General features: G+C 48.8%; 1 protein-coding gene and 1 long non-coding RNA gene across 2 annotated transcripts; one reads left to right on the forward strand and one right to left on the reverse strand.

Annotated features, from left to right (window-relative positions):
• On the forward strand, window positions 1-24,271 carry NIPSNAP1 (nipsnap homolog 1). The gene is made up of 10 exons (XM_053590154.1): window positions 1-127; window positions 11,017-11,144; window positions 11,336-11,381; window positions 11,625-11,719; window positions 17,540-17,610; window positions 17,754-17,894; window positions 18,203-18,234; window positions 18,556-18,650; window positions 20,523-20,606; window positions 23,113-24,271. The coding sequence occupies exons 1-10, from the start codon at window positions 36-38 to the stop codon at window positions 23,175-23,177; spliced, it is 849 nt and encodes a 282-aa protein (XP_053446129.1). The 5' UTR covers window positions 1-35; the 3' UTR covers window positions 23,178-24,271.
• Window positions 14,397-26,267, reverse strand: LOC128584880 (uncharacterized). Its single transcript, XR_008379756.1, has 3 exons — window positions 26,129-26,267; window positions 18,470-18,697; window positions 14,397-16,634 (listed from the first exon to the last, which is right to left on the reverse strand). It is a non-coding gene; the product is annotated as an uncharacterized LOC128584880 (long non-coding RNA).
• Window positions 26,268-26,302: the final 35 nt, after the last annotated feature.

Consider the following 26,302-nt stretch of genomic DNA (forward strand, 5'->3'; position numbering starts at 1 on the left):
TGGGCGGGGCTTTCCTGCAACTTCGCTGCTCCAACATGGCTCCGCGGCTGTGCAGCATCTCTGCGGCGGCGCGGCGGTGGCTAGGGAGTTCGGGTCCCTGCGCCGGGGACCTGGCTGCTGCGGCGCGGTGAGAGCCTGGCCTGGCTGCGTCAGATGCACACACGGTGGGGCGGGGGCGGAGGCCGGGGCATGGGTCCGGGGAGGGGGGTGGGGCTGACCGAGACTCCTCGCTCGGAAGCTAGGGGCCAGAGGCGGAGCCAAGATCCAGGCCTAGGCAGGGGTCTGGACAGAGAATGGGGGAGGTGAGAAAGGTATGGGAAGGGTCTTTGTTTTCGTGGGGACCTGGGTCTGGGCAGAGAATGAAAGATGGTGAGAGCTGGGCCCTGCAGAGTGGTAGGGGGCAGAGGACAGGAGGAATGGCCCCCCTACCAGGTCTTTGCCTGTCACTTAACACCCACTGGGGACTTCTCTGAGAGAGAAAGCTCAACCTTGGAAAATTCTGTGGGGAATTTCTGACCTCTCTGGAGATGAAGTCAGGGGAGCAGTGGGGGAATCCCCAAGGACCATGGCTGCACCCCATCCTAACCTGTACAGATGATTCAGTGGAGCCCTAAGGGGAGTGGGAATTGTCCAAGGTCACTCTCCCTGCTGTGCAGTGACAGGACTGGATCTGGGACCCAGGTGTCCTGACCGACCATGCACTTCGCACCACAACTGGTGGCCTTCTGGGAGGGAAAGGCTGGCAAGGCCAGCTGTGCTCAACCTAGGCTTTTGTTTGGGTCCTGCTTTGGGCTGGGACCCAGGCAGGGCTTGGCCTTCCTGATTGGCCCTGGACGACCCTTTTCTCCTCTGTCTTTAGCACCCTGTACTTACCCTATCTAGATGCTTATCACCCTGTACATTTATGGCCTGTTGCTTATCTATTTCTCTCACTAGATTGTGATCTCCTTTCTCTGTTTCCTCAATCTCCAAGCCCCCACAGGGCTAAGGACAATGTATGTACAAAGAACTGAATCCACCTGTGGAAAAGAAGCAGGTGCCCTCTTGCCCTGCAGCCCAGGAGTGAGGCTGCAAATTCTGTTAGAGCTTAGCATGAAATGATAGAACACTATGCAGTGGGGCTTTTGGCAGCTAGGAAAGAGGAATAGATAGGCATGTTCCTCTCCCACTTGGATTGCCAATAATTAAGGGCAAAGTTGACATTGTGGGAAAAAGCCTGGAGTTTGCCTGACACCAACAAATCTAACTCACCCTTCTGAGAGTAACCTTGGACAAGTCATCTGGCCTCTTCAAGCCTCAGGTCCCTTATCTGTAAAATGAGGGTAATAAAACAGAATATATCTCTAGGGTTATTGAGAATCAGAGAGGCTAAGGTTATGAAGTGTCTAGCACTTGGTAAACACTAAGTAAGGCAAACCCTCCTTCTGCCCTGCCCAACACTAAGAAGTGTTGCCTCTTGCCCAAGACTTTGTCTTCTCCAGCAATTTCTTCATGAGACCCACATACTCTCAGGGTTGAAAGGACCCTGGGGAGATTTTTTTTTTTTTGAGCCCTTTGTTTTCTAGGTGAAGAAGTCCAGGCAGTAGAAGAACAACGTTTGTGTGGCAAATAACCAGAGGCTACAAAAGGAGCAGACTTACAGGCAAACTGCTGCTCCTCATTTACTGGGTAACCCCAGATGAGTTACTGAAGCTCTGTCAGCCTTGGTTTCCTTCTCTGCAGAGTGAGGATGGTGATCCCTGCTTGGTGTTTTTCGCAGGATTTCTGTGGAGGCTCTTGGGTTAATAATTACCAAGTTCTTCAGGATTGCTTTGCAGTTACTTATGCCTTACTTCTATGTTGGATACCAGGAACATTCCCTCCTGCTGCTCACAGCCTGCCCCATACCTCTCTGGAGTCACTTGTGTGATTAGTTACAGAACTTCTGGCCTCTGAGGTTTGGGAGCAAGGAGGGTGCTGGGATAGGAACAGTGTAGTCTTTGAAATCAGGTGGACCTGGATTGAGATCCTTTTGATTAACCATTCTTGAATAAGACGTGAATCATCTCTGAGCCTTATTTTTCTCAAAAACACATTGTGAGGGTTAGGTCTTAGCACAGAGTAAATGCTCAGTAAACAGCAGTTATTGTTACTGTTGCACCAGTAATTTTGTTGTTAACAGAACTTTAGTTCTTCTAGCTAAAGATATACCGTGGGGCTGGGCATGGTGGCTCATGTTTGAGGTTGCTAAGGGCTGTGATGTCACGGCACTCTACCAAGGGCCTTATTTTTTGTCTCAAAAAATAAGTAAATAGGGCAGCGCCTGTGGCTCAGCGAGTAGGGCGCCGGCCCCATATGCCGAGGGTGGTGGGTTCAAACCCAGCCCCGGTCAAACTGCAACAACAAAAAAAATAGCCGGGCGCTGTGGCGGGCGCCTGTAGTTCCAGCTACTCGGGAGGCTGAGGCAAGAGAATCGCGGAAGCCCAGGAGTTAGAGGTTGCTGTGAGCCGTGTGACGCCACGGCACTCTACCTGAGGGCGGTACAGTGAGACTCTGTCTCTACAAAAAAAAAAAATAAATAAATAAAAAATAAGTAAATAAATAAATAAAATAAAATAGTTTAACATGGTAAATTAAACACGAACTTTATGGCCTTGTAAGATATCACCTACAGGGCGGCGCCTGTGGCTCAGTCGGTAAGGCGCCGGCCCCATATACCGAGGGTGGCGGGTTCAAACCCAGCCCCGGCCAAACTGCAACCAAAAAATAGCCGGGCGTTGTGGCGGGCGCTTGTAGTCCCAGCTACTCGGGAGGCTGAGGCAAGAGAATCGCTTAAGCCCAGGAGTTGGAGGTTGCTGTGAGCTGTGTGAGGCCACGGCACTCTACCGAGGGCTATAAAGTGAGACTCTGTCTCTACAAAAAAAAAAAAAAGATATCACCTACAGTAACTTTTCCTAAAGAGAGATGGAAAAGTTCTCATGTGGTAGCCCATAGCTCAGTGCCCTCGGTAGAGTGCCATGGCCATGGAAAAGTTCTCATGTGGTAGCCCATAGCTTAGTGGGTAGGGCCACATACACCGAGGCCAGCAGGTTCAAACCCGGCCTAGGCCAGCTAAAACAACAATGACAACTGTAACAACAACAACAAAAATAGCCAGGTGTTGTGGTAGGAGCTTGTAGTCTTAGCTACTTATGAGGCTAAGGCAAGAGAATCGCGTAAGTCTAAGAGTTTGAGGTTGCTGTGAGCTGTGACATCATGGCACTTTACCAAGGGTGACAGCTTGAGACTCTTTCAAAAAAGAAAAAAAAAGGGGCGGCGCCTGTGGCTCAGCGGGTAGGGCGCCGGTCCCACATGCCGGAGGTGGCGGGTTCAAACCCAGCCCCGGCCAAAAAAAAAAAAAAAAAAAAGAAAAGAAAAAAAAAATGTTGGGCCACGCCTGTGGCTCTGTGAGTAGGGCACTGGCCCCATATACCAAGGGTGGCGGGTTCTAACCTGACCTCAGCCAAACTGCAACAAAAAATAGCCAGGCATGGACGGCGCCTGTGGCTCCAAGGAGTAGGGCGCTGGCCCCATATGCTGGAGGTGGCGGGTTCAAACCCAGCCCTGGCCAGAAACTGCAAAAAAAAAAAAAAAAAGCCATGCATTGTGGCGGGTGCCTGTAGTCCTAGCTACTTGAGAGGCTGAGGCAAGAGAATTGCCTAAGCCCAAGAGCTGGAGGTTGCTGTGAGCTGTGATGCCACGGCACTCTACCGAGGGCAGTAGAGTGAAACTCTGTCTCAAAGAAAAAAGGAAAGTTCTCATGGGGGACGAATATTTTTTGAGCAACTCCCATCCAAAAGCACTGTGCTAGATGCTTTCTGCTAGCACTTGGAATCTAGTAGCCTTTGGTATGGCTTGGGAAACAAGACAGATTTGTATGAGAGTGACGGTAGGGTTGAAGGAGAAACATCAGAGATGCTTTTGTGGGAAGAGGATGGATGGGTCCAACTGAGGCAGACTCCACAGCTTGGACAAAACTATATTGTGTTTTTCTGGGCCTAGGAGGCATTCTTTAATAGTTTAGATACCAGCGTCTTTGGCCATTGGGGGATGATTTGCTGAGATTACATGACAAAAAGACGAAAAACTATGCCCATCTCTAAAAATCTACACCCTGTCTCTAAAAATAGCTGGACGTTGTGGTGGGCGCCTATAGTTCCAACTAGCTGGGAGGCTGAGGCAAGAGAATCACTTGAGCCCAAGTGTCTGCGTTTGCTGTGAGCTATGATGCTGTAGCACTCTATCAGGGGCGACAAAGTGAGACTTAGTCTAAAAAAAACCAAAAAAACCCTAGATCTACCTCTAGACTGTTACAATAGGTCTTGGGTGGAGCCTGAGCATGTCTCACTATTTGCTAGGTGACATAGATACTGGTCATCTTTTTTTTTTGAGACAGGGTCTTAAGCTGTTGTCCTGGGTAGAGTGCTATGGCATTGCAGCTCACAGCAACCTCAAACTCTTGGGCTTAAACGATTCTCTTGCCTCAGCCTCCCAAGTAGCTGGGACTACAGGCACCTGCCATAACACCTGACTATTTTTTTTTTTTTGTAGAGACAGAGTCTCACTTTATGGCCCTCGGTAGAGTGCCGTGGCATCACACAGCTCACAGCAACCTCCAACTCCTGGGCTTAAGCGATTCTCTTGCCTCAGCCTCCCGAATAGCTGGGACTACAGGCGCCTGCCACAATGCCCGGCTATTTTTTGGTTGCAGTTTGGCCGGGGCCGGGTTTGAACTCGAACACCTGGCTATTTTTTGTTGCAGTTGTCATTGTTGTTTAGCTGGCCTGGGCTGGGTTTGAACCTGCCAGCCTTAGTGTATGTGGCTGGCACCGTAACTACTGTGCTACAGGCACTGCGCCAGATACTGGTAATCTTGAGACCCACTTTAGTATGGAATCCTGGCTCTGTGGTTGCCAAATTTAAAAGAGTGTTGACTCTGGAAAGCCCAGCAAAGTATATTAGAGCTAGAATCCCAAGCAGAGACATTTGGCCTTTTTTTGTAGGTAGTAGGGAGCCATAGAATTTTTTATTTATTTATTTTTTTTGAGACAGTCTCTTGTGGCGCCTGTGGCTCAGTGAGTAGAGCGCCGGCCCCATATACTAAGGGTGGAGGATTCAAACCCAGCCCCTGCCAAACGCAACAAAAAATAGCCAGGTGTTGTGGTGGGCGCCTGTAGTCCTAGCTACTTGGGAGGCTGAGGCAAGAGAATTGCCTAAGCCCAAGAACTGGAGGTTGCTATGAGCTGTGATGCCATGGCACTCTACCAAGGGTGATAAAGTGAGGGTGATAAAAAAAAAAAGAGACATAGTCTCACTTTGTCACCCTTGGTAGAGTGCTATGTCATCACAGCACAACCTCAAACTCTTGTGCTTAAGCAATTCTCTTGCCTCAGCCTCTCGAGTAGCTAGGACTACAGGCACCTGCCAGAATGCCCGGACATTTTTAGAGACGAGGGGGTCTCTTGCAGGCTGGTCTCCAACTCGTAATCCATTGCTTCAGCCTCCCAGAGTGCTAGGATTACAGTTTTAGCAGAGGAGTGGCATCACAAAAAAATGGTCCTTTACAAAGATTGATGGGCAGATTAGGAAAAGTGGGAAAGGGGAGATGAATTAGGAAGTTAGGTAGGAACACAGCAGTGATATTGTCAGGCTCTTTCTCTGAAAGGCCTGTCCTGTGTCCCCTATTTTATAGATGATGAGAATGAGGTTCAGAAAGATGAAGCTGAGCTGGTATTAGAATCAGGGTTTGTCCAGATTCTGTGCTCTTAAGCACTAACTCTGCTGCTGTTGGAAAGTGCCCCCCGGCCCTGAGTATATACTTTTGGTCAAGGTCTGCCCTTTCTTTTTTTCCTTTTTTGTTGTAGAGACAGAGTCTCATGTCATCACCCTCAGTAGAGTGCCATGGCATCACACAGCTCACAGCAACCTCCAACTCCTGGGCCTAGTTGACTCTCCTGCCTCAGCCTCCCGAGCAGCTGGGACCACAGGTGCCTGTCACAACTGCCAGCTATTTTTTTTGTTGTTGTTGCAGTTTGGCTGGGGCTGGGTTTGAACCCACCACCCTTGGTATATGGGCCAGCGCCCTAACCACTTAGCCATAGATGCTGCACTTTTTTTTTTTTTTTTTAGACAGAGTCTCACTCTGTTGCCAAGTAGCTGGGACTATGGGCACCCACTTCAATGCCCAGCTTAGCTTTTTTTATTTTTTTACTTTTATTTATTTTTTAATTAATTATTTATTTATTTTTGCAGTTTTTGGCCCAGGCTAGGTTTGAACCCACCACCTCCGGCATATGGGGCCAGCGCCCTACCCCTTTGAGCCACAGGCGCCGCCCAGCTTTTTTTATTTTTAGTCAAGATGAGGTCTTTTTCTTGCTTACGTTGGTCTTAAACTCCTGAACTCAGGCTATCTACCTGCCTTATAGGCCTTTCTTTCCTTTCTTACCTTCCTGCTTTCATCGTTCTCACGCAACTGTGTCTTGGCCCCTCCACCCATCACATCTTCATTCATTTCCCAAACACAGATTAAGCACATGCTGCCTGCCCAGCACTGTTCCGGGCACTGGGCATGCAGCAGAGATACACAGTCCCTGCTTGTGGGGCTGAGTGGGGCTGCTTCTAGCGGGGAGACAGACAATAGACAAGGCACCTAATAAGTGAAAAAAATGATACAGTGTTTTAGATGGTGCTTCTGAACAAAGTAGAGAGCAGGGTGTAGGGTTGGGGAGGTCAAGGTAGGAGACATTTCCATTTCACTGAGAAAGTGAAATCTGAACTCTTTTTTTTTTTTTTTTTTTGAGACAGTCTCAAGCTGTCACCCTGGGTAGAATGCCATGGCCTCATAGCTCACAGCAACCTCCAACTCTTGGGCTCAAGCAATTCTCTTGCCTCAGTTTTTCTGTTTTTAGTAGAGACAGGGGTGGGGGAGGGTCTTGCTTTTTGTTCAGGCTGGTCTAGAACCAATGAACCACCCACCTTGGTCTCCCAGAGTGCTAGGGAAATCTGAACTCTTGCAAATATGCACTTGAAGATCTGGCTTCATGGGATATTGGGGCTGGTTTTAGAGGAAGAAACTCTGGGTTGGTTCTTGCCTCATTTCTGCCCCCTGATTTGCTGTGTGACCTTGGGCAAGTTCCTTAAAACTTGGGGAGCTGCTTTCTGTTTTGTCCTCAAGACACTGGAGTGAGATCTATGACAAGTCCCTTCTTGGATTTTACCTGTAAAAAAAATCTTTAGAGATGGGCTATCCTGTCTTGCTTGTTTAACAGATGGGGAAACTGAGGCCCAATAGGCAGGAAGGATTAAAGAATAGTGGGAAGACTGAACTCCTTTCTCCCCCACTGCATTCCAGTGCCCAGGCTCTATCTTCAGGGATGACACTTGGCTGTTTATCTTGGTCAGTGTTGACGTTAATAAATTACTGGAAGTCTAGTTCTGGAGCAAAGGTCTTGGTTGACAAATAGTAGGAGCCGTTCTCCTCTCTGCCACCCCCGCCAATCCCCCGGAGAAGCAGCCCCTCTATACTCAAACCAAAGTTCAAGTCCCTCAGGGCCAGACCCAGGTGAATGTTGGCTTTAGAGGAAAGAACTCTGGGTTGGTTCTTGCCTTGACTCTGCCCCTTGATTTGCTATGTGACCTTAGGCAAGTTCCTTGAACTCTCTGAGCTCCTTTTTATTTTATCCTCTTTTTTTTTTTTTTTTGTAGAGACAGAGTCTTACTGTACCGCCCTCGGTAGAGTGCTGAGGCATCACACGGCTCACAGCAACCTCTAACTCTTGGGCTTACACGATTCTCTTGCCTCAGTCTCCCAAGCAGCTGGGACTACAGGCACCCGCCACAACGCCCGGCTATTTTTTTGTTGCAGTTTGGCCGGGGCTGGGTTTGAACCCGCCACCCTCGACTGCATATGGGGCCGGCGCCCTACTCACTGAGCCATAGGCGCCGCCCTAAAATAATTTTTTTTTAGCTATACAAAAAATTATGAATAAAGTAAAAAAAAATTTTTTTTTTTTTTTTTTGAGACAGAGCCTCAAGATGTTGCCCTGGGTAGAGTGCTGTGGCTTCACAGCTCACAGCAACCTCCAACCCCTGGGCTCAAGCGATTCTCCTGCCCACCTCCCAAGTAGCCGGAACTACAGGTGCCTGCCACAACGCCTGGCTATTTTTTTTTTTTTTTTTGGTTGCAGCCATCATTGTTGTTTGGTGGGTCCAGACTGGATTCAAACCTGCCAGCTCAGGTGTATGTGGCTGGTGCCTTAGCTGCTTGAGCCACAGGCGCTGAGCCATAAAGTAAAATTTAACCATCTCCCAATACCTTCTCCCAGATAAGCAGTCTTCACAATTTGGGACAAATTATTTCATATCTTTTTTTTTTTTTTTTTTTTTTTGTAGAGACAGAGTCTCACTTTATGGCCCTCGGTAGAGTGCCGTGGCGTCACACAGCTCACAGCAACCTCCAACTCCTGGGCTTAAGCAATTCTCTTGCCTCAGCCTCCCGAGTAGCTGGGACTACAGGTGCCCGCCACAACACCCGGCTATTTTTTTGTTATTGCAGTTCGGCCGGGGCCGGGTTTGAACCCGCCACCCTCGGTATATGGGGCCGGCGCCTTACCGACTGAGCCACAGGCGCCGCCCTATTTCATATCTTTTTCTATGCTCATACAAGTGTATCGGTACTTTAAGATGATGATTTAATTTCATCAGTCCCAATAGCTGTTCCATATTTTGGGGAGGAAGTAATGTTTTTATTTCAAGGAATGTAATCTTGTTATAGAAAAGGCTTGCTAAGGCAGATACAAAGAGTCACGATCCCACATGGTCAGTACCAAAAGGAGGACTGCAGTTGTCATGAGTGTTTCCTTCTTATTTTGTATGAATACATTTGTGTGTATATACACATATGTTAAGAAAGTAAAGAAAAAGAAAAGGCTGGGCGGTGCCTGTGGCTCAGTGAGCAGGGCGCCAGCCCCATATACTGAGGGTGGCGGGTTCAAACCCGGCCCCGGCCAAACTGCAACAAAAAAATAGCCGGGCGTTGTGGAGGGCACCTGTAGTCCCAGCTGCTTGGGAGGCTGAGGCAGGAGAATCGCCTAGACCCAGGAGTTGGAGGTTGCTGTGAGCTGTGTGACGCCATGGCACTCTACCGAGGGCGGTAAAGTGAAACTCTGTCTCTACAAAAAAAAAAGAAAAAAAAAAAAAAGAAAGAAAAGGCTTACTGCCACTCAGGGACCCTTTTGCCAGGCTCCCTGGCTAGGAAACACCTCTTCAGCAGGACACTTGTTTTTCAGCCTGCCTACAAGCTGCACCAAGACTGTGGGGTAAGAAGATTGGTAGCCTTTGGAGACCTCAAAATAAGCCTTGCCCCTGCCGGTACCTTGTGTCGGTGTTTTGGGGGAGAAGGTGCAGTTCTGATCTGGCAGGACCTGGCAGCAAGACCCCCAGCTCTGAACCACAGTCCTCTTTGGTGAAGCACATAATCACATTCATTGATTTATTCATTGATTCATGCATTCTCACAACCCCCTATGGAGGCAGGCAGGACAGGTATTAGCTGGATGAATGAATGAATGCATCTTCCCTTGCAATGCCTTTTAACCCCCTTTCTGCCTCTGTCTACCAAATCTACCCTAGGGACTGGCCAGCTCACATCTTTCTCTGGAGAACCTGCCCAGGCTGCCAGAGGCAAAGTTAAACGTTAGGGACAGAATTTGTTTTTTGTTTTGTTTTGAGACCGAGTCTCACTTTGTTGCCCTCGGTAGAGTGCCATGGCGTCACAGCAACCTCCAACTCTTGGGCTTAAGTGATTCTCTTGCCTCAGCCTCCACAGCAGCTGGGACTACAGGCGCCCACCACAACGCCCGGCTTTTTTTTGTTGTTGTTGCTGTTTTAGCTCGCAACAACAACCCGCCACCCTCGGTATATGCAGCCAGCGCCCTACCCACTGAGCCACAGGTGCCGTCCTGTTTTTTTTTTTTTTTTTTTGAGACAGAGTCTAACTATGTTGTCCTTGGTAGAGTGCCGTGGCATTACAGCTCATAGCAACCTCAAACTCTTGGGCTTAAGCGATTCTCTAGTCTCAGCCTCACAAGTACCTGGGACTACAGTCACCTGCCACAACACTGAGCTATTTTTTTGTTGTTGTTGTTGCAGTTGTTTTTGTTGAGTTTAGCTAACCCGGGCTGGGTTTGAACCTGCCAGCCTTGGTGTATGTGGCCAACGCCCTTCCCACTGAGCTATGGACGCTGCCTAGGGACAGAATTTAAACAGAGCACAAAGGAAAAGCCTTTGTGTGTTAAGGGAAGAATGGGTATACAAGTGAGGGGACAGGAGGGGAGGCTGACAAGATAGGTTGGGTTGTCAAGGACTTCAGTCATCAGGCAAGGTGAAATCGATCCTCTTGGCAAGAGGTTGCAGTTGTATGACCCAAGGGGAGGACCCCTTGGAAGGAGGTAAAGGGGAGGCTGGAGAAAGAGGTAGAAGATAGGGCTACCTCTCCTGATCTTCTGGAAAGCTTCAAGAAGCCATCTGGGCAGCCAGAATCTGTAGAAAGGACCAGATATGTTCAGGTGGTTTCTTTTTTTTTTTTTTTTTTGTAGAGACAGTCTCACTTTATGGCCCTTGGTAGAGTGCCATGGCCTCACACAGCTCACAGCAACCTCCAACTCCTGGGCTTAAGCGATTCTCCTGCCTCAGCCTCCCCAGCAGCTGGGACTACAGGCACTCGCCACAATGCCCAGCTATTTTTGTGTTGCAGTTTGGCCGGGGCCAGGTTTGAACCCACCACCCTCGGTATATGGGGCCGGCGCCTTACCGACTGAGCCACAGGCGCCGCCCGTTCAGGTGGTTTCAATGGCATTTCACACTTACTGCCGTGGGATTCCATGGCCCTGTTCCCAGAAAGGTGGGTCACCAGTTTGGGGAAGCAGAACATCTGAGCAGATGGAATTGCTGGGGCTCCTTTCACCTCTGTGTATCCCCCTGAACTCTTCTGTCCTGCAGTTTCTATTCCAAGGACAATGAAGGCAGCTGGTTTCGCTCCCTCTTTGTCCACAAGGTGGATCCTCGGAAAGATGCCCACTCCACCCTACTATCCAAGAAAGAGACCAGCAACCTCTACAAGATCCAGTGTGAGTGGCTACTGAGCTAGCCGACCCCTGGCCTCTGAGGGCCTCTGGGCTGGAGGCTTTAGCATGGAGATTGAGAGGGTCTAGTACATCCAGAGCTATCCTGGGAGTCCTGGCCTTAATGGCCACCCCCCTCCCACTACCCTTTCCCATAACACTGTGGTCCACTCCCTGCTCTCTGTCTTCTGTTGCAGTCCACAACGTGAAGCCTGAGTGTCTGGATGCCTACAACAGCCTGACGTAAGCATCCTCCTCCGTCCCCCATCCTCCCGCTCCTGCTCTGAGGGGGACCCTATCCCAGCAAATCTTCAGAATATCCTCTGCTTTATTCTCTTGGCACAAATCCAGATATCTTATCCCACCTCTGCATCTTAGAGATGGGGAAACTGAAGCCCAGCCCTGGGGGGCCTGAGTTGGAACCGTCATCTCAGGGGCCCTGGTGGCTGGTATGAGCCCTTCCCCTTCTCTATGTTCCTCCTACAGGGAGGCTGTGCTGCCCAAGCTGCACCTAGATGAGGACTACCCCTGCTCACTCGTGGGCAACTGGAACACATGGTACGGGGAACAGGACCAGGCAGGTGAGGTGCTTACCTTCCCAGTGCCACTGCCACTGCCAGCACTTTCCTTCTGTTTCTTTTTAGAGACAGAGTCTCATTTTATCACCCTCAGTACGGTGCCAAGGCGTCACAGCTCACAGCAACCTCCAGCTCTTGGGCTTAGGTGATTATCTTGCCTCAGCCTCCTGAATAGCTGGGACTACACGTGTCCACCACAACGCCCGGCTATTTTTTTGTTGGAGTTTGGCAGGGGCCGGGTTTGGACTCACCACCCTTGGTATATGGGGCCGGAGCCTTACTCACTGAGCCACAGGTGCTGCCCACACTGCCAGAACTTTTCACACCTGATTGCCTTCAACTTCCTCTCCACAGCAGCATCTGGGAGGTCTTTCTAAATACAAACCTCAAGGCCCTCACTCCCTTACTCATGCACCTGTCCTGGCTCCCCTCTGCTCTTGTGTGGCCCATGAGGCCTGTGTGTCCTTCCCTGTCCAGCCTCCAGCTTCATCTCACCACATCTTCCTTGCTCACTGTGCACAATCCACCCACGATTTCAGTTTCTCATATCAACAGTTTTGCTTTCTTGTGCTAGGCTGCTGCTCATGCTCTTTCTAAAACAATCATCTTCCCTTGCCTGCTTTACCCGGATCACCTGTCATTTATTCAGTCTTTTATTTTGGCATAGATACCACCTTCTACTAGAAGGCTCCCTGGATTTCCCCCATCCAGGCTGCATCAGGCACCTCCTCTGGCTCCCTGGTCCCCAGTACTTGCTTCTCTATGCTCTGATTATGCACCCCTGTACTTGCCTGTGTGCTTACCTGTCACATAGGTGACACATAGGTGATGAGTTCTGGGGGGCAGACCTATGCCTGTCTTCATCACTGAATTCTTAGTTTGCGGCACATTTATTTATCTAAAATAAATGGGAGCTGTTGTCTGAGCTGGTTTCTTACAGCTTTCCAGGGCCATCCCCAGCATGCCCCATTCCACCCCAGCATACCCACCAAAGTTGGCACCAGCCACTAGGACCTACACACAAATTTGGTTGACTTACAGTATCTGAGCCACTTAATGGGGCCTTACCATTGAGATCTAAGGTGTCTAAGAGGATACCCACTAACCACATGTAGCTATTTAAATTTAGATTAAAGATTCAGTTTCCTTTTTTTTTTTCTTTTTGTAGAGACAGAGTCTCACTGAACCGCCCTCGGGTAGAGTGCCGTGGCGTCACACGGCTCACAGCAACCTCTAACTCTTGGGCTTACGCGATTCTCTTGCCTCAGCCTCCCGAGCAGCTAAAGATTCAGTTTCTTTTTTCTTGTTTTGTTTTGAGACAGAGTCTCAAGCTGTCACCCTGGGTAGAGTGCCATGGCGACATCATAGCTCACAGCAACCTACAACTCTTGGACTGAAGCAATCCTCTTGCCTCAGTTTTTTGTATTATTATTTTTTTAATGTTACTTAACTTGTGGCTGCTTCCTTTTATTTTTTTGCAGTTTTTGGCCAGGGCTGGGTTTGAACCCGCAACCTTTGGCATATGGGGCCGGTGCCCTACTCCTCTGAGCCACAGGCACTGCCCAGTTTTTTGTATATATATATTTTTTTTTTTTTGGAGAGGCAGAGTCTCACTTTCTGGCCCTTGGTAGAGTGCCGTGGCCTCACACAGCTCACAGCAACTTCCAACTTCTGGGCTTAAGCGATTCCCTTGCCTCAGCCTCCCAAGTAGCTGGGACTACAGGCACCCGCCACAATGCCCAGCTATTTTTTGGTTGCAGTTTGGCTGGGGCCGGGTTTGAACCCGCCACCCTCGGTATATGGGGCCGGCGCCTTACCGACTGAGCCACAGGCGCCGCCCGGTTTTTTGTATTTTTAATGTAAAGACAGGGTCTTGCTCTAGGTCAGGCTGGTCTTGAACCTTTGAGCTCCAGCAATCCACCTGCCTTGGCCTCCCAGAGCGTTAGGATTATAGGCTTGAGCCACTGTGCCTGGCCAAAGATTCAGTTTCTTGTCACACTAGCAACATTTCAAGTGCTCACTAAGAGACATATGTGGCTGGTGGCTACTGCCTTGGTTATTATTTTTATTTTATTTTTAAGACTTATTTACTTTTTGTTGTTGTTGTTGCAGTTTGGCTGGGGTTCAAACTCACCACCTTCAGTATATGGCGCCGGCACCCTATTAACTGAGCCACAGGTGCCGCCATGGCTACTGTCTTGGAGAGCAAAGCTGTAGAACATTTACACTATAACAGAAAGTCCTTTTGGGAAGAGCTGGTTTGGACTATTCACATAGCACAGCCCTGACAAATGGTTCTCTACACTTTCCCTGAATATTCCCAGCAATGGAGAGCTGACGACCTCATATGCCAATCTATTTTATTGACAGCTCTGATAATTGTGTCTCTGAAAAAAATGTGTGATCTCCTTTTTTTTTTTTTTGAGACAGAGTTTCACTATGTTGTCCTCGATAGAATGCTATGGCATCACAGCTCACAGCAACCTCAAACTCTTAGGCTTAAGTGATTCTCTTGCCTCAGCCTCCCAAGTAGCTGGGACTACAGGCACCTGTCACAACGCCCGGCTATTTTTTTTTTTTTTTTTGTGGTTTTTTTGGCCAGGGCTGGGTTTGAACCCACCACCTCTGGCATATGGGACCAGCGCCCTAGCCCTTTGAGCCACAGGCGCTGCCCACGCCCAGCTATTTTTTGTTGCAATTGTCATTGTTATTTAGCTGGCCCGGGCTGGGTTCAAACCCACCAGCCTCAATGTATGTGGCTGATGCTGTAACCTCTGTGCTACGGGCACAGAGCCATTTTATTTTTTATTTTATTTATTTATATTTTTTTGAGACAGAGTCTCAAGCTGTCACCCTGGGTAGAGTGCTATGGCGTCACAGCTCACAGCAACCTCAAACTCTTGGGCTTAAGTGATTCTCTTGCCTCAGCTTCCCAAGTAGCTGAGACTACAAGCATCCACCACAATGCCTGGCTATTTTTTTTGTTGTTGCAGTTGTCATTGTTGTTTTAACTGGCCTGGGCCCGGTTCGGACCTGCCAGCTTGAGTGTATGTGGCCGGTGCCCTACATAGATCTCCTTAATCATTTATTCTGTTTTAGTAACAGACATTGACATGTTGATAAGGAGAGAAGAGAAAAACAAATTGCCTTCAGTTTCAGCCACTACAGTTTTCTCATTTTAAGCTTGATCAGCTCTAGTAGTGGTCCATAGATTCTCTTAACTGTTTGCTAGTGGTGAAATGGACTTTGAGGAATGGGATCCTGACTTTTAAAGCATGGCATACATTTTCATTTTGAATATATTGCTGTTTAGTCCTCTGTGTAGATTCAGCCATAGCCTAGGGGTAGAGCTCAGGAATCTCGTTTTTATTTATTTATTTATTATTATTTTTTTTTTGCAGTTTTTGGCCGGGGCTGGGCTTGAACCCACCACCTCCAGCATATGGGGCTGGCGCCTTACTCCGCTGAGCCACAGGTGCCGCCCTATTTTTTTTATTTTTTTTTTGAGACAGAGTCTCACTTTGTCACTCTCAGTAGAGTGCCTTAGCATTGTAGCTCACAACAACCTCAAACTCTGGGGCTCAAGTGATTCACTTGCCTCAAGACTCCCAAGTAGCTGGGACTACAGGTGCCTGCCACAACGCCTGGCTAGTTTTAGAGACAGGGTCTCCCTCTGGGTCAGGTTGGTCTCAAAGTCATGAGCTCAGGTGATCTACCCACCTTGGCTTCCCAGAGTGCTGGGATTATAGGCGTGAGCCGCCACATCCAGCCCGTACTATTCTTTTTTTTTTTTTTTTTTGAGATAGAGTCTTGGTCTGTCACCCTGGGTAGAGTGCAGTGGCATCATCATAGTTTACCGCAACCTCACACTCCTGGGCTTAAGAGATCCTCCTGCCTTAGCCTCCTAAGTAGCTGAGACCATAGATGGGTGCCACCACACCTGACTAATTTTTCTATTTTTTGTTGATGATAGGGTCTCACTCTTGCTCAGGTTGCTCTCAAACTTTTGAGTTCAAGTAATTCTGCCTCCATCTCCCAGAATTCTGGGATTACAGGTGTGAGCCACTGTGCCCAGCCAGACTCTACATTTTAATAAACTTATAAGAACCATTGGTCCATCTTCCATAGCAGTGGTTCTCAACCTTCCTAATGCCACAGTATATTTTCATTGTTAAAAAGGGGTCGTGACCCACAGGTTGAGAACTGCTGTTCTATAGGAACCACTATAATTATTAGAAAATTCTTTCTTCTGGGCGGCGCCTGTGGCTCAGTCGGTAAGGCGCCGGCCCCATATACTGAGGGTGACGGGTTCAAACCCAGCCCCGGACAAACTGCAACCAAAAAATAGCCGGGCGTTGTGGTGGGCACCTGTAGTCCCAGCTACTCGGGAGGCTGAGGCAAGAGAATCGCTTAAGCCCAGGAGTTGGAGGTTGCTGTGAGCTGTGTGAGGCCACAGCACTCTACCGAGGGCCATAAAGTAAAACTCTGTCTCTACAAAAAAAAAAAAAATTCTTTCTTCTGTCTGGGCAGGGTAGCTCAATCCCTGCACCTGTAATCCCAGCACTTTGGGAGGCCAAGGTGGATGGATTGTCTGAGCTCACAGGTTCAAGACTAGACTGAGCCAGAATGAGACCCTGCCTCTAAAAATAGCCAGGGCACCTGAAGTCCCAGCTACTTGGGAGGCTGAGGCAATCTTGCTTGAGCTCAAGATTTAGAGGTTGCTGTGAGCTGCGCTCTATGGAGGGCGGCAAAGTGAGACTCTGTCTCAAAAAAAAGGTAATTCTTTTCTTCTTTGCCTGTGATGCATTCTTGTAGCTTTTCTCCGCTGATCCTCCAGTATTAGGTTAATCCCTTTTCCACAGATTGGCGATTCTTGTTTTGGTCAATTTCCATACATATGGTACTTTTGTTAATTCCCCTGGAAAAGAGGAAAAGAGGCCTTTACACCATGGGGTCAGGGCATTTTGCAGATGGGAAAATCAAAGCACAGATAGAATAAAAAAGCAGTTGAGGGGCGGGTGGGGGATGGGAAGGAACAGAGGTTGAGCTTCCAAACTGCCCTCAACGTGGTTGCTTGCCAAAGACTATTTCCAAATTAGGTCACATTCTGAGGTTCTGGATGGGCATGAATTTTGAGGGGACACTATGCAACCCAGTACAGAGAATATGATTTTTTTTAAAAATCCTACCAAAAGAGTTTTCAGTGAAAAGTAAGCTTCCCTCCTGCCTGAGTCCCCAGGCCTCAATTCTCTGTCCCAGGGGCATCTACTGTTACAGTCTCTTTGAAGGTCTCAGTGAAGAGATGATGCATAAATTGGCATTTCTGGATACATCCTCCCCACCCCTTAACACATGTGCTAGTGTACTATACAAGGTTCTTTTTTTTAGTTCATTGTCTTGGAACTAAGACATATCCACCCGTCAGGCCTACCCCACCTTTTGTCCAGCCTGTCTCTCAAAGGACTGGTGGTCATGCTGCTATTCTCAGGGTGTGGGACAAATCTGATCTTATTGCTATTTAAGGAAGGTTGGGTGGAAACATTATTTCCATTTCCAAGATGAAGTCATTGAGGCCTAGAGGCATCAGCCAGAAATCACCTGGAACAGCTGAAGCTTAAAGCTAGGTCTCCTGGACTTGTGTCTCGGGTCATCCCCTCCCCAGCACTGTTGCCCCTCCCCTACCCATTGAGGCAAAGAGAGTCCTGGTGCTACAGGGAACTGAAGAACTGGGGACCACTCCACAACACCATGCTTATCATCAGCCTTGGTATAAACAGAGCAGTGACCTCCAGCCCCCTAACCTGCACCTTTTACCCGCTATAGTGCACCTGTGGCGATTCTCAGGAGGATACCCAGCTCTCATGGACTGTATGAACAAGCTCAAAAACAACAAGGTATGTCTGCATCCCCTTGGCAAACCTCTTTGGATGTCATTTCCAACTCAACCCTATGCTGGGGGCTCCCCCTTACCCCATGGGACACACTGTCAGGGTGGGGTGTGGTTTCTGATGGCGTGTCCATACCACCATGCCCATAGGAGTACCTGGAGTTCCGAAAGGAGCGGAGCCAAATGCTGCTATCCAGGAGAAACCAGTTGCTTCTTGAGTTCAGCTTCTGGAATGAGCCAGAGCCCAGAGCAGGTCCCAACATTTATGAACTGAGGACATACAAGCTCAAGGTGCCTCCCTCTGATGCATCCCCGCCTGCCTTCCAGCTTCCTGGCTACAGTGCTGCTTTGCAGGGGCCCAAGGTGGATGTGCCTCAGCATGTAGCCTGAGGCTTCTGGCCTCTCCCTCCCTGTGGGCTCTAAGTAGAGTGTGTATGCACAGGTGTATACATGCAGACTATGTGTGAGTCAGGGCCTGTGAATGAGGCTAAGCAGCTCCGGAGCTGGGATGACAGGACAATTTCCCATCCCTGCCCAGCTGTGATGCCAGGAATCCAAGGAGGGGGCTCACTCGTATCCTCCCTGTGGTTCTCTTTCAGCCAGGAACTATGATCGAGTGGGGGAACAACTGGTAAGTGACAACACCAGGGCTGGAGGTGAGGGGAACTCTGCTCACCTGTCCCACAGTAGACCACCTTTCCCACAGCCAGATCACAGGGAACCCAGCATCCCCTACCCTTTGTGGTTCTGGGAGAAATATCCAACTAGGAGGTGAGATCTCTTAGAGGATTCTAAGGTCTCCTTTGTAGAACACTCCATCTCCATCACTATTTCCTCTTGTCGTCTCAGAGAGCCATTGGCCTTACCTCAGGCCCCTCCTGGGATTCAGCCTTGGTTCACCTTAGGGGGCCCTTTGCACCTCTTCTGGCTTCTGCCTCATACTCTTCTCCAGGGCTCGGGCCATCAAGTACCGGCAGGAGAACCAGGAGGCAGTGGGCGGCTTCTTCTCACAGATAGGAGAGCTCTACATTGTGCACCATCTCTGGGGTAGGTGGGAACTTCTTCTGTCAGTCTCCCTCTTCCACTGTCACTCTCTGTAAACAATGGGGATTCATTAGTGTCCTCATGAAACTTAGGTTCTAGCTGAAGGAAATACTATGTCTGACAGCAAGTACAAAAAAAGGATTAATTTCAGGTTATTACAAACAATATTTGGAGGCCAGGCACAATGGCTCATGCCCAGCCTACAGCACTTGGGAAGCCAAGGCAGGAAGGCTACTTGAGACCAGAAGTTGAGATCAGCCAGGAGTTAAGACCAGCCCCTTTGGGAGGTTGAGGCAGGAGGGTCATTTGAGGCCAGGAGTTGTGACCTAGCAAGACCCTATCTCTACCAATTCCATCCCTCCCCGCCTCCCCACCCTGCAAAAAATTAGCCAGGTATGGTGGCACAAGCCTATAGTCCCAGCTACTCAGAAGGCTGAGGCGGGAGGATCACTTGAGCCCAGGATTTTGAGGTTACGGTGAGCTAAGATCACAATACTCTAGCCTGGGTGACACAGTAAGACCAGATCTTGCCTCTAAAATTTCACATAAAGGATGTGGGAATAAAACAAAACAAAATACCCAAATGATATTTGTAGAAAAAAAGATAGGGAGAGATGATGGAGAAAAATATGAGGGATCTACATTGGCTTGGGTAGATAAAGAAAGCCTATCTGAGGTGGTAAAACTATAAGCTGAGAGCTAAAGGATGAGAAGTAGCCAACTGTGAATTGCTGGGGAAAAACATTCCAGGGGGACAAAACAGTATGTGCAAAGGGGGAGATCTTTTGGGTTTTGTGGCATAGCAAGATCAGTGTGGAGTGGGGAAGTGTGTGGAGATAGGAGAGGGGGCCAGTGGCCAGATCAGGCTGGGGATGAGCTGGGGTTTATTGTAAATGCAGCGAGAGGCTGCCTCAGTGTTTGCTTCGAGCAACAGCAACATGACCTGATTTACGTTCTAGTATGATTCCTGTACCTGCTGTGTGCTTTGCCAAGGGTGGTTGGTGTAGGAGCAGGAGAGGGATCAGGGCATCAGAAAACAATAACACACATTCAGGCAGAAGAGGATGAGGCCTGGCCTGAGGTAGTGGCAGTGGGGTGCTGAGAAGTCCCCACAGTCACTAGGCAGGAGGCTCACTTGAGGCCAGAGGTGGAACCAATGGAACTTGTGGACACATTGCCTGTATGGGGTGAGAAAGGGAAAAAAGGATTCTAGAACTCCCAGGCTCCTGCTTCACCCTGTGTGTCATTTACTGAGTCTCGGAGGTGTAGGGAAGGAGTAGGTTGGCAGAGTCAGGAGTGTAATTTTGGCCTTCACAAGTTGTTAACTTTTTTTTTTTTTGAGACAGAATCTCAAGCTGTCGCCCTGGGTAGAGTGCTGTGGCGTCACAGCTCACAGCAACCTCAAACTATTGGGCTTAAGCAATTCTCTTGCTTCAGCCTTCCAAGTAGCTGGGACTACAGGCTCCAGCCACAACGCCTGGCTATTTTTTGTTGCAGTTGTCATTGTTTTTTTAGCTGGCCCTGCTGGGTTCAAACCCACCAGCCTGATGCATGTGGCTGGTGCCGTAACCACTGTGTTACAGCCCCCGACCTAAGTGTTACATTTAAGATCCTGATACATCCACTTACAGATGTCAAGTGGGCACTGGATATGTGAGTCTGGAACCCTCCAGAGTGTGTGGGTCTGGAAGTATAAATGTAGGAGCTGTCACCATATCTACTGTTTAGATGGACAGTGTTTGCTAGTAGTCCAAGGGAGGTATCTGGGGAGGAAGAGACAGGAGGGCAGGGTTTGGGGCAGTGGGAAGAGAGCCCTGTGCTAGGGAAGCATCAGATTCTTCATGCATGAGAAAGGAGCCTATATCTTTCCCACAGCCTATAAAGACCTGCAATCTCGGGAGGAGACTCGAAATGCTGCCTGGAGGAAGAGAGGCTGGGATGAAAATGTCTACTATACAGGTAAGTGCCTCCTCTGGGAGCCAGTGGGGCCTTTGGAGGTCATTTACTGGGAGCCCTGTCTGAAAGGTTTCTAGCCTCACCTGATAACCTCCAGTGAGAGGGAACTCACTTTTAAAACAGTGAGATTGGGGCTGGGTGCAGTGGCTCACGCCTATAATCCTAGCACTTGGGAGGCCGAGGAAGATGGATTGCCTGAGTTCACAGGTTTGAGACCAGCCTGAGCCAGAGCAAGACCCCATCTCTAAAAATAGCTGGGCATTGTGGTGGGTACCTGGAGTCCCAGCTACTTGGGAAGCTGAGGTAAGAGAATCGTTTGAGCCTAAGAGTTTGAGGTTGCTGTGAACTATGCCATAGCACTCTACCCAGAGTGACAAAGTGAGACTGTCTCAAAAAAAAAAAGTATGTTAGTGGTTTTGTCCTGGAGGCATATTCCACAGGATATAAGGGGGTCAGCAATGAGTACTCTAGGGCATGATAATATGGCCAGGCCTATATCCCTGCCTAGGAGATATAGAGGGGTTGTTGTTCCTTGTGACCTTGGCAAAGTGGTTCTTTACCTTACTGAGGCCGTTCCCACTTCTGTCAGACGGTGATAGAGCCTCCTTCAAAGAGGTGTAGGGGGGAATTACACAAACCAATTTTTGAAAAGTACTTCCTTCAGACTCTTGGCACAAAGTAAGCACATGGCAATTGTTTCTGAACTTTTTTTTTTTTTTTGCAGTTTTTGGCCAGGACTGGGTTTGAACCTGCCACCTCTGGCATATGGGGCTGGCGCCCTACTCCTTTTAGCCACAGGCGCCACCCCCCCCCCTTTTTTTTGAGACAAGATCTTGCTTAATCATTCAGGCAAAAGTATAGTAGTGTCATCATAGTTCACCACAGCCTCAAATTCCTGGGCTCAAGAGATTCTCCTACCTCAGCCTCCTAGCGTAGCTGGGACCACAGGCATGTACCATCATGCCCAGCTAATTTTTTTCTTTTTTTTTTTTTTTGAGACAGAGTCTTATTATGTCACCCTCGGTAGAGTGCTGTAGCATCACAGCTCACAGCAACCTCAAACTCTTGGGCTTAAGCGATTCTCTTGCCTCAGCCTCCTGATTAGCTGGGACTACAGGTGTCTGCTACAAAGCTCGGATATTTTTTGTTACCACTGCTGTTTTAGCTGGCTGGGGCCGGGTTCCAACCTGCTACCCTCGGTATATGGGGCCAGCACTCTACCCACTGAGCCACAGGCGCCACCTGACATCAGTGTTTTTCAAATCTCAGCCCCTTGAGGACTTCCTCACAGCTTTCACCCAAGCAGTATACTACCACTACAAATATTGTCTTGATATTTTTCTTTAAATCCCGACTTTGGTTTTAGCCTTTGTCCTTTGCAATAATATCTATGAAGTCTTTTTGTTTTTTTCTTTTTTTTTGAGATAGAGTCTCACTTTGTTGCCCTCATAGAGTGCCATGGTGTGACAGTTCACAGGAACCTTAAACCCTTGGGCTTAAATTTTTTTTTTTTTTTTTTTGAGACAAAGTCTCAAGCTGTTGCCGTGGGTAGAGTGCATCACAGCTCGCAGCAACCTCCAACTCCCTGGCTCAAGCGATTCTCCTGCCTCCGCCTCCCAAGTAGCTGGGACTACAGGCAACTGCCACAATGCCCAGCTATTTTTTGGTTGCAGCCATCGTTGTTTGGCGGGCCCAGGCTGGATTTGAACCCGCCAGCTCAGGTGTATGTGGCTGGCGCCTTAGCTGCTTGAGTCACAGGCACCGAGCCAACCCTTGGGCTTAAATGATTCTCTTGCCTCACCCTCCCAAGTCACTGGGACTACAGGTGCCCTCCACAACACCCAGCTATTTTTTAGAGGTAGGGTCTTGCTCTTGCTTGGGCTGGTCTTGAACCCATGAGCTCAGGCAATCCACCCACCTTGGCCTCCCAAAGTGCTGAGATTATAGGTCTAAGCCTACTGTACCCGGCTATGAAGTCATTTTTTATTATGCTAGTTTTCTTTTGCACAATACACTGTAAAATACATTTATAATCATTAAAATTTAAGAAAATCAGCTCGGCGCCTGTAGCTCAAGTGGCTAGGGTGCCAGCCACATAAACCGGAACTGGCGGGTTCGAATCCAGCCCTAGTCTGCCAAACAACTATAACCAAAAAATAGCTGGGCGTTGTGGCAGGTGCCTATAGTCCCAGCTACTTGGGAGGCTGAGCCAAGAGAATCGCTTAAGCCCAAGAGTTTGAAGTTGCTGTGAGCTATGACACCATAGCACTCTACCCAGGATGACAGCTTGAGACTCTGTCTCAAAAAACAAAAAAATAAAATTTAAGAAAATTTCCTTATCTTCTGAGTTCCATCTTATCCCATGATTTGGGAAATCTGATGGTCTAAACAGGCCCTTCCAAAAGGGCTTTCCTGTCTCAAGAATTTGGGGTCTCCTCCTGCAAAGGCCAGTGTGTGGGGGTGGGGGAGATTGTTGGCTTGTTTTAGCCCCCTCTGTTTCTCTCCACAGTCCCTCTGGTACGACACATGGAGTCTCGGATCATGATCCCCTTGAAGATCTCGCCTCTGCAGTGATGCTGCTGAAATCTCCCCCTTTTTCCACTTCTCCTTCAGGGAAACCCCAGACAGGTCTTGGTCCTGCTGTCTTAGTTTACTTTAGGCTCGTGGGAGGACTAGGAGGCAGTGCTCAGCTCAGATAAGGGGGAACTGAAGGACCGCAAGGTTCTGAGGATATACACCTCTGCCCAGACTTTTCCTGGCTTCCCCACCTACCTCCTTCCTCCTGCTGAGAGTAATTTCTATTATCCCTGTATGAAGAATAGTAATCTTTTAGGTCTTCTTACTCTTCTAAGATTCCTCATCTCCAGGCGACAAGTAACCAATAATCAACACAGAAATCTTTAATTTCACTTAGCTGCACAAAAGGTAGCATGTCCAGTGATTAGAGGTGGGCTGGGAAGAGAGGAGGTCACGCTAGGCCCTTGGGATTTCCCTGGTTTCCACTGGACCACCCACCTGGACAGTCTGAGCCTCCTGCGATACATGGAGGCTTGGATTATGATACCCTTGAAGATCTTACCTCTGCAGTGATGCTGCTGAAAAGCCTGGAACTGCCACAGAAGCCCCTCAAATTAACAAGGTCCAGAGGAAGTCTGGACATTCCACCAGAGAAGCTGGGAAGAGGAATGGGAGCCAGGAAAGATTTAGGGGCAGGAGGCAGACAGGAAGCCAGAAGGTAGAACTCAGAATTTAGGACTTTGGTTTGAACTACAGAATTTAGGATATGGAACACAGAATTGGGAAGATAGAACACAGGTGACAGAATACCACTTTGGAAGGTTTCCTAAAACTAAATAGATGGAGAGTGGCTTGTCCGTTTCTCCCTACATATAGCAGTTGAGAACTTGAATGTGTACTTCTAGTCCTTCTATGCAGGGAGTCTCTCCTGTCCTCCCCATAGTCCACATTCCTTCTCTCCCACTTGACATTTTGTCAAGTCCCTCATTCTACAGGGCCACCAGGTGTGTGGAGTGGGGTCAGTGACTCTTGGGATCTCCTTGGTAAACCCCATACCTCAGGAAACTTCGGGTAGCTTGATTCTGCCTCCCTTCCAAGAAAACTTGTGCTGGAATTGCTGAAGGAATTAATTAAATATTTACTGTAAACCAGTATCTTGTCTTCATCTGGAAGAAGGTGGCCAAGACAGGGCAGAACAGAGCTGGTGGGCTTGTTAGTCCCACAAGGCAGATACACAACACCCCCCAACCCCTCCAGGGTATTGTGTTCCTGAGCTATTCTCAGGGGTCAGGGAGGGCATCTTCGTTCTTACCCCAGGGCAGAAGAAACTGGCCCTGTATACCAGGAATTCAGGACATAGGTGTTACCAGGAGAACTTACATGAAAAATCCTGGACCCCGTTTGTGCAATTCATGCCAAGAGTGGGAAAGACTTCAAGCTTTCAAATACTGAATTAAGAGTTGTGACTCTGTCTTGGGCCTAACATGGAAAAATGCACCTCTCAAAAAACAAGCATAAAGGCTCGGTGCCAGCCACATGCACAGAGGCTGGCAGGTTTGAACCTGGCTCAGGCCAGCTAAACAACAATGACAACTACAACAACAACAACAACAACAAAAATAGCTGGGCATTGTGGTGGATGCCTATAGTCCCAGCTACTTGGGAGACTAAGGCCAGAGAATCGCTTAAGCCCAAGAGTTTGAGGTTGCTATGAGCTGCGATGCCACAGCACTCTGCTGAGAGTGACATAGTGAGACTGGTTTTTTTTTTTTTTTTTTTGAGACAGAGTCTCAAGCTGTCACCCTGGCTAGAGTGCCATGAGACACAGCAACCTCAAACTCTTGAGCTTGAGCGATTCTCTTGTCTCAGCCTCCCAGGTAGCTGGGACTATAGTCGCCTGCCACAAGGCCCAGATATTTTTTGGTTGCAGTTGTCATTGTTGCTTAGCAGACCTGGGCCGGGCTTGAACCCACCACCCAAGGTGTATGTGGCTGGTGCCCTTGCGGACTGAGCCATGGACGCAGCCGGGACTGTCTCAAAAAAAAAAAAAAAAATGTAAAATGGGGTTAATGCCGTCCCAAACATGCTGCCTTTGTTGGTGTAGAATAATTATGGCGAATAGGATAGTTAAGAAGCCAGATTATGGCCCGGCAACGTGGCTCACACCTGTAATACTAGCACTCTGGGAGGCCAAGGCGGGTGGATTGCCTGAGCTCAAGGGTTCAAGACCAGCCAGATGAAGAGCAAGGCCCTGTCTCTAAAAATAGCCAGGCATTGTGGCTACTTGGGAGGCTGAGGCAAGAGTTTGAAGTTGCTGTGATGATCACAGGGCACATTACCAAGGGTGACAAAGTGAGACTCGGTCTCAAAAAAGAAAAAGGCTTGGCGATCGTAGTACACTAATTTTTTTTTTTTTTGTATGCAGTTTTGGCCAGGGCTGGGTTTGAACCCACCACCTCTGTCATATGGGGCCAGCGCCCTACCTCTTTGAGCCACAGGTGCCGCCCAGCGCTCGTAGTACAGTGGTTATGGCGCCAGCCACATACACCCAGGCTGACGGGTTTGAACCCGGCCCGGGCCAGCTAAACAACGATAACTGCAACAAAAAATAGGTAGGCATTGGGCAGGGCCTGTGGCTTAGTGGGTAGAGCGCCGGCCCCATATACTGAGGGTGGCAGGTTCGAACCCGGCCCAGGCCAGCTAATACAGCAACAACAAAAAAAGCCGGGCATTGTGGTGGGCGCCTGTAGTCCCAGCTACTTGGGAGGCTGAGGCAAGAGAATCGCCTAAGTCCAGGACTCTACCGAGAGCGACAAAGTGAGATTCTGCCTCCAAAAAAAAAAAAAATCCAGGTTATGGAGGTAAATCCACTAGGATCCAAATGTTAGAGCTAGCGTTATAAGATACCATAAACATTCCAAAACTACTTATCAGTGCGCCAACTAGTTGCTGGGTACTGCTTTAGTTAGGCGCTAGGTAAAGTAAAAGGGGCACATAGGAAACTTTACCCTCACAGCTTCAATTTCCCGGTTTTAAAAAGCAGAGTAGCGTCAGAGGAGTTTGTTGGTTAGGACTCGCCATCCACTGAGCCACACACCGCAGCGCAGTTCTCGCGACAGCAGCCGCTGGCGGGGTGGGGTGAAGGCGTGGAGCTCAGCAGTCATTTCCGGACTCCGGACCTT

Source organism: Nycticebus coucang, chromosome 4 (assembly GCF_027406575.1).
Source record: "Nycticebus coucang isolate mNycCou1 chromosome 4, mNycCou1.pri, whole genome shotgun sequence".
NCBI classification, from domain to species: domain Eukaryota; kingdom Metazoa; phylum Chordata; class Mammalia; order Primates; family Lorisidae; genus Nycticebus; species Nycticebus coucang.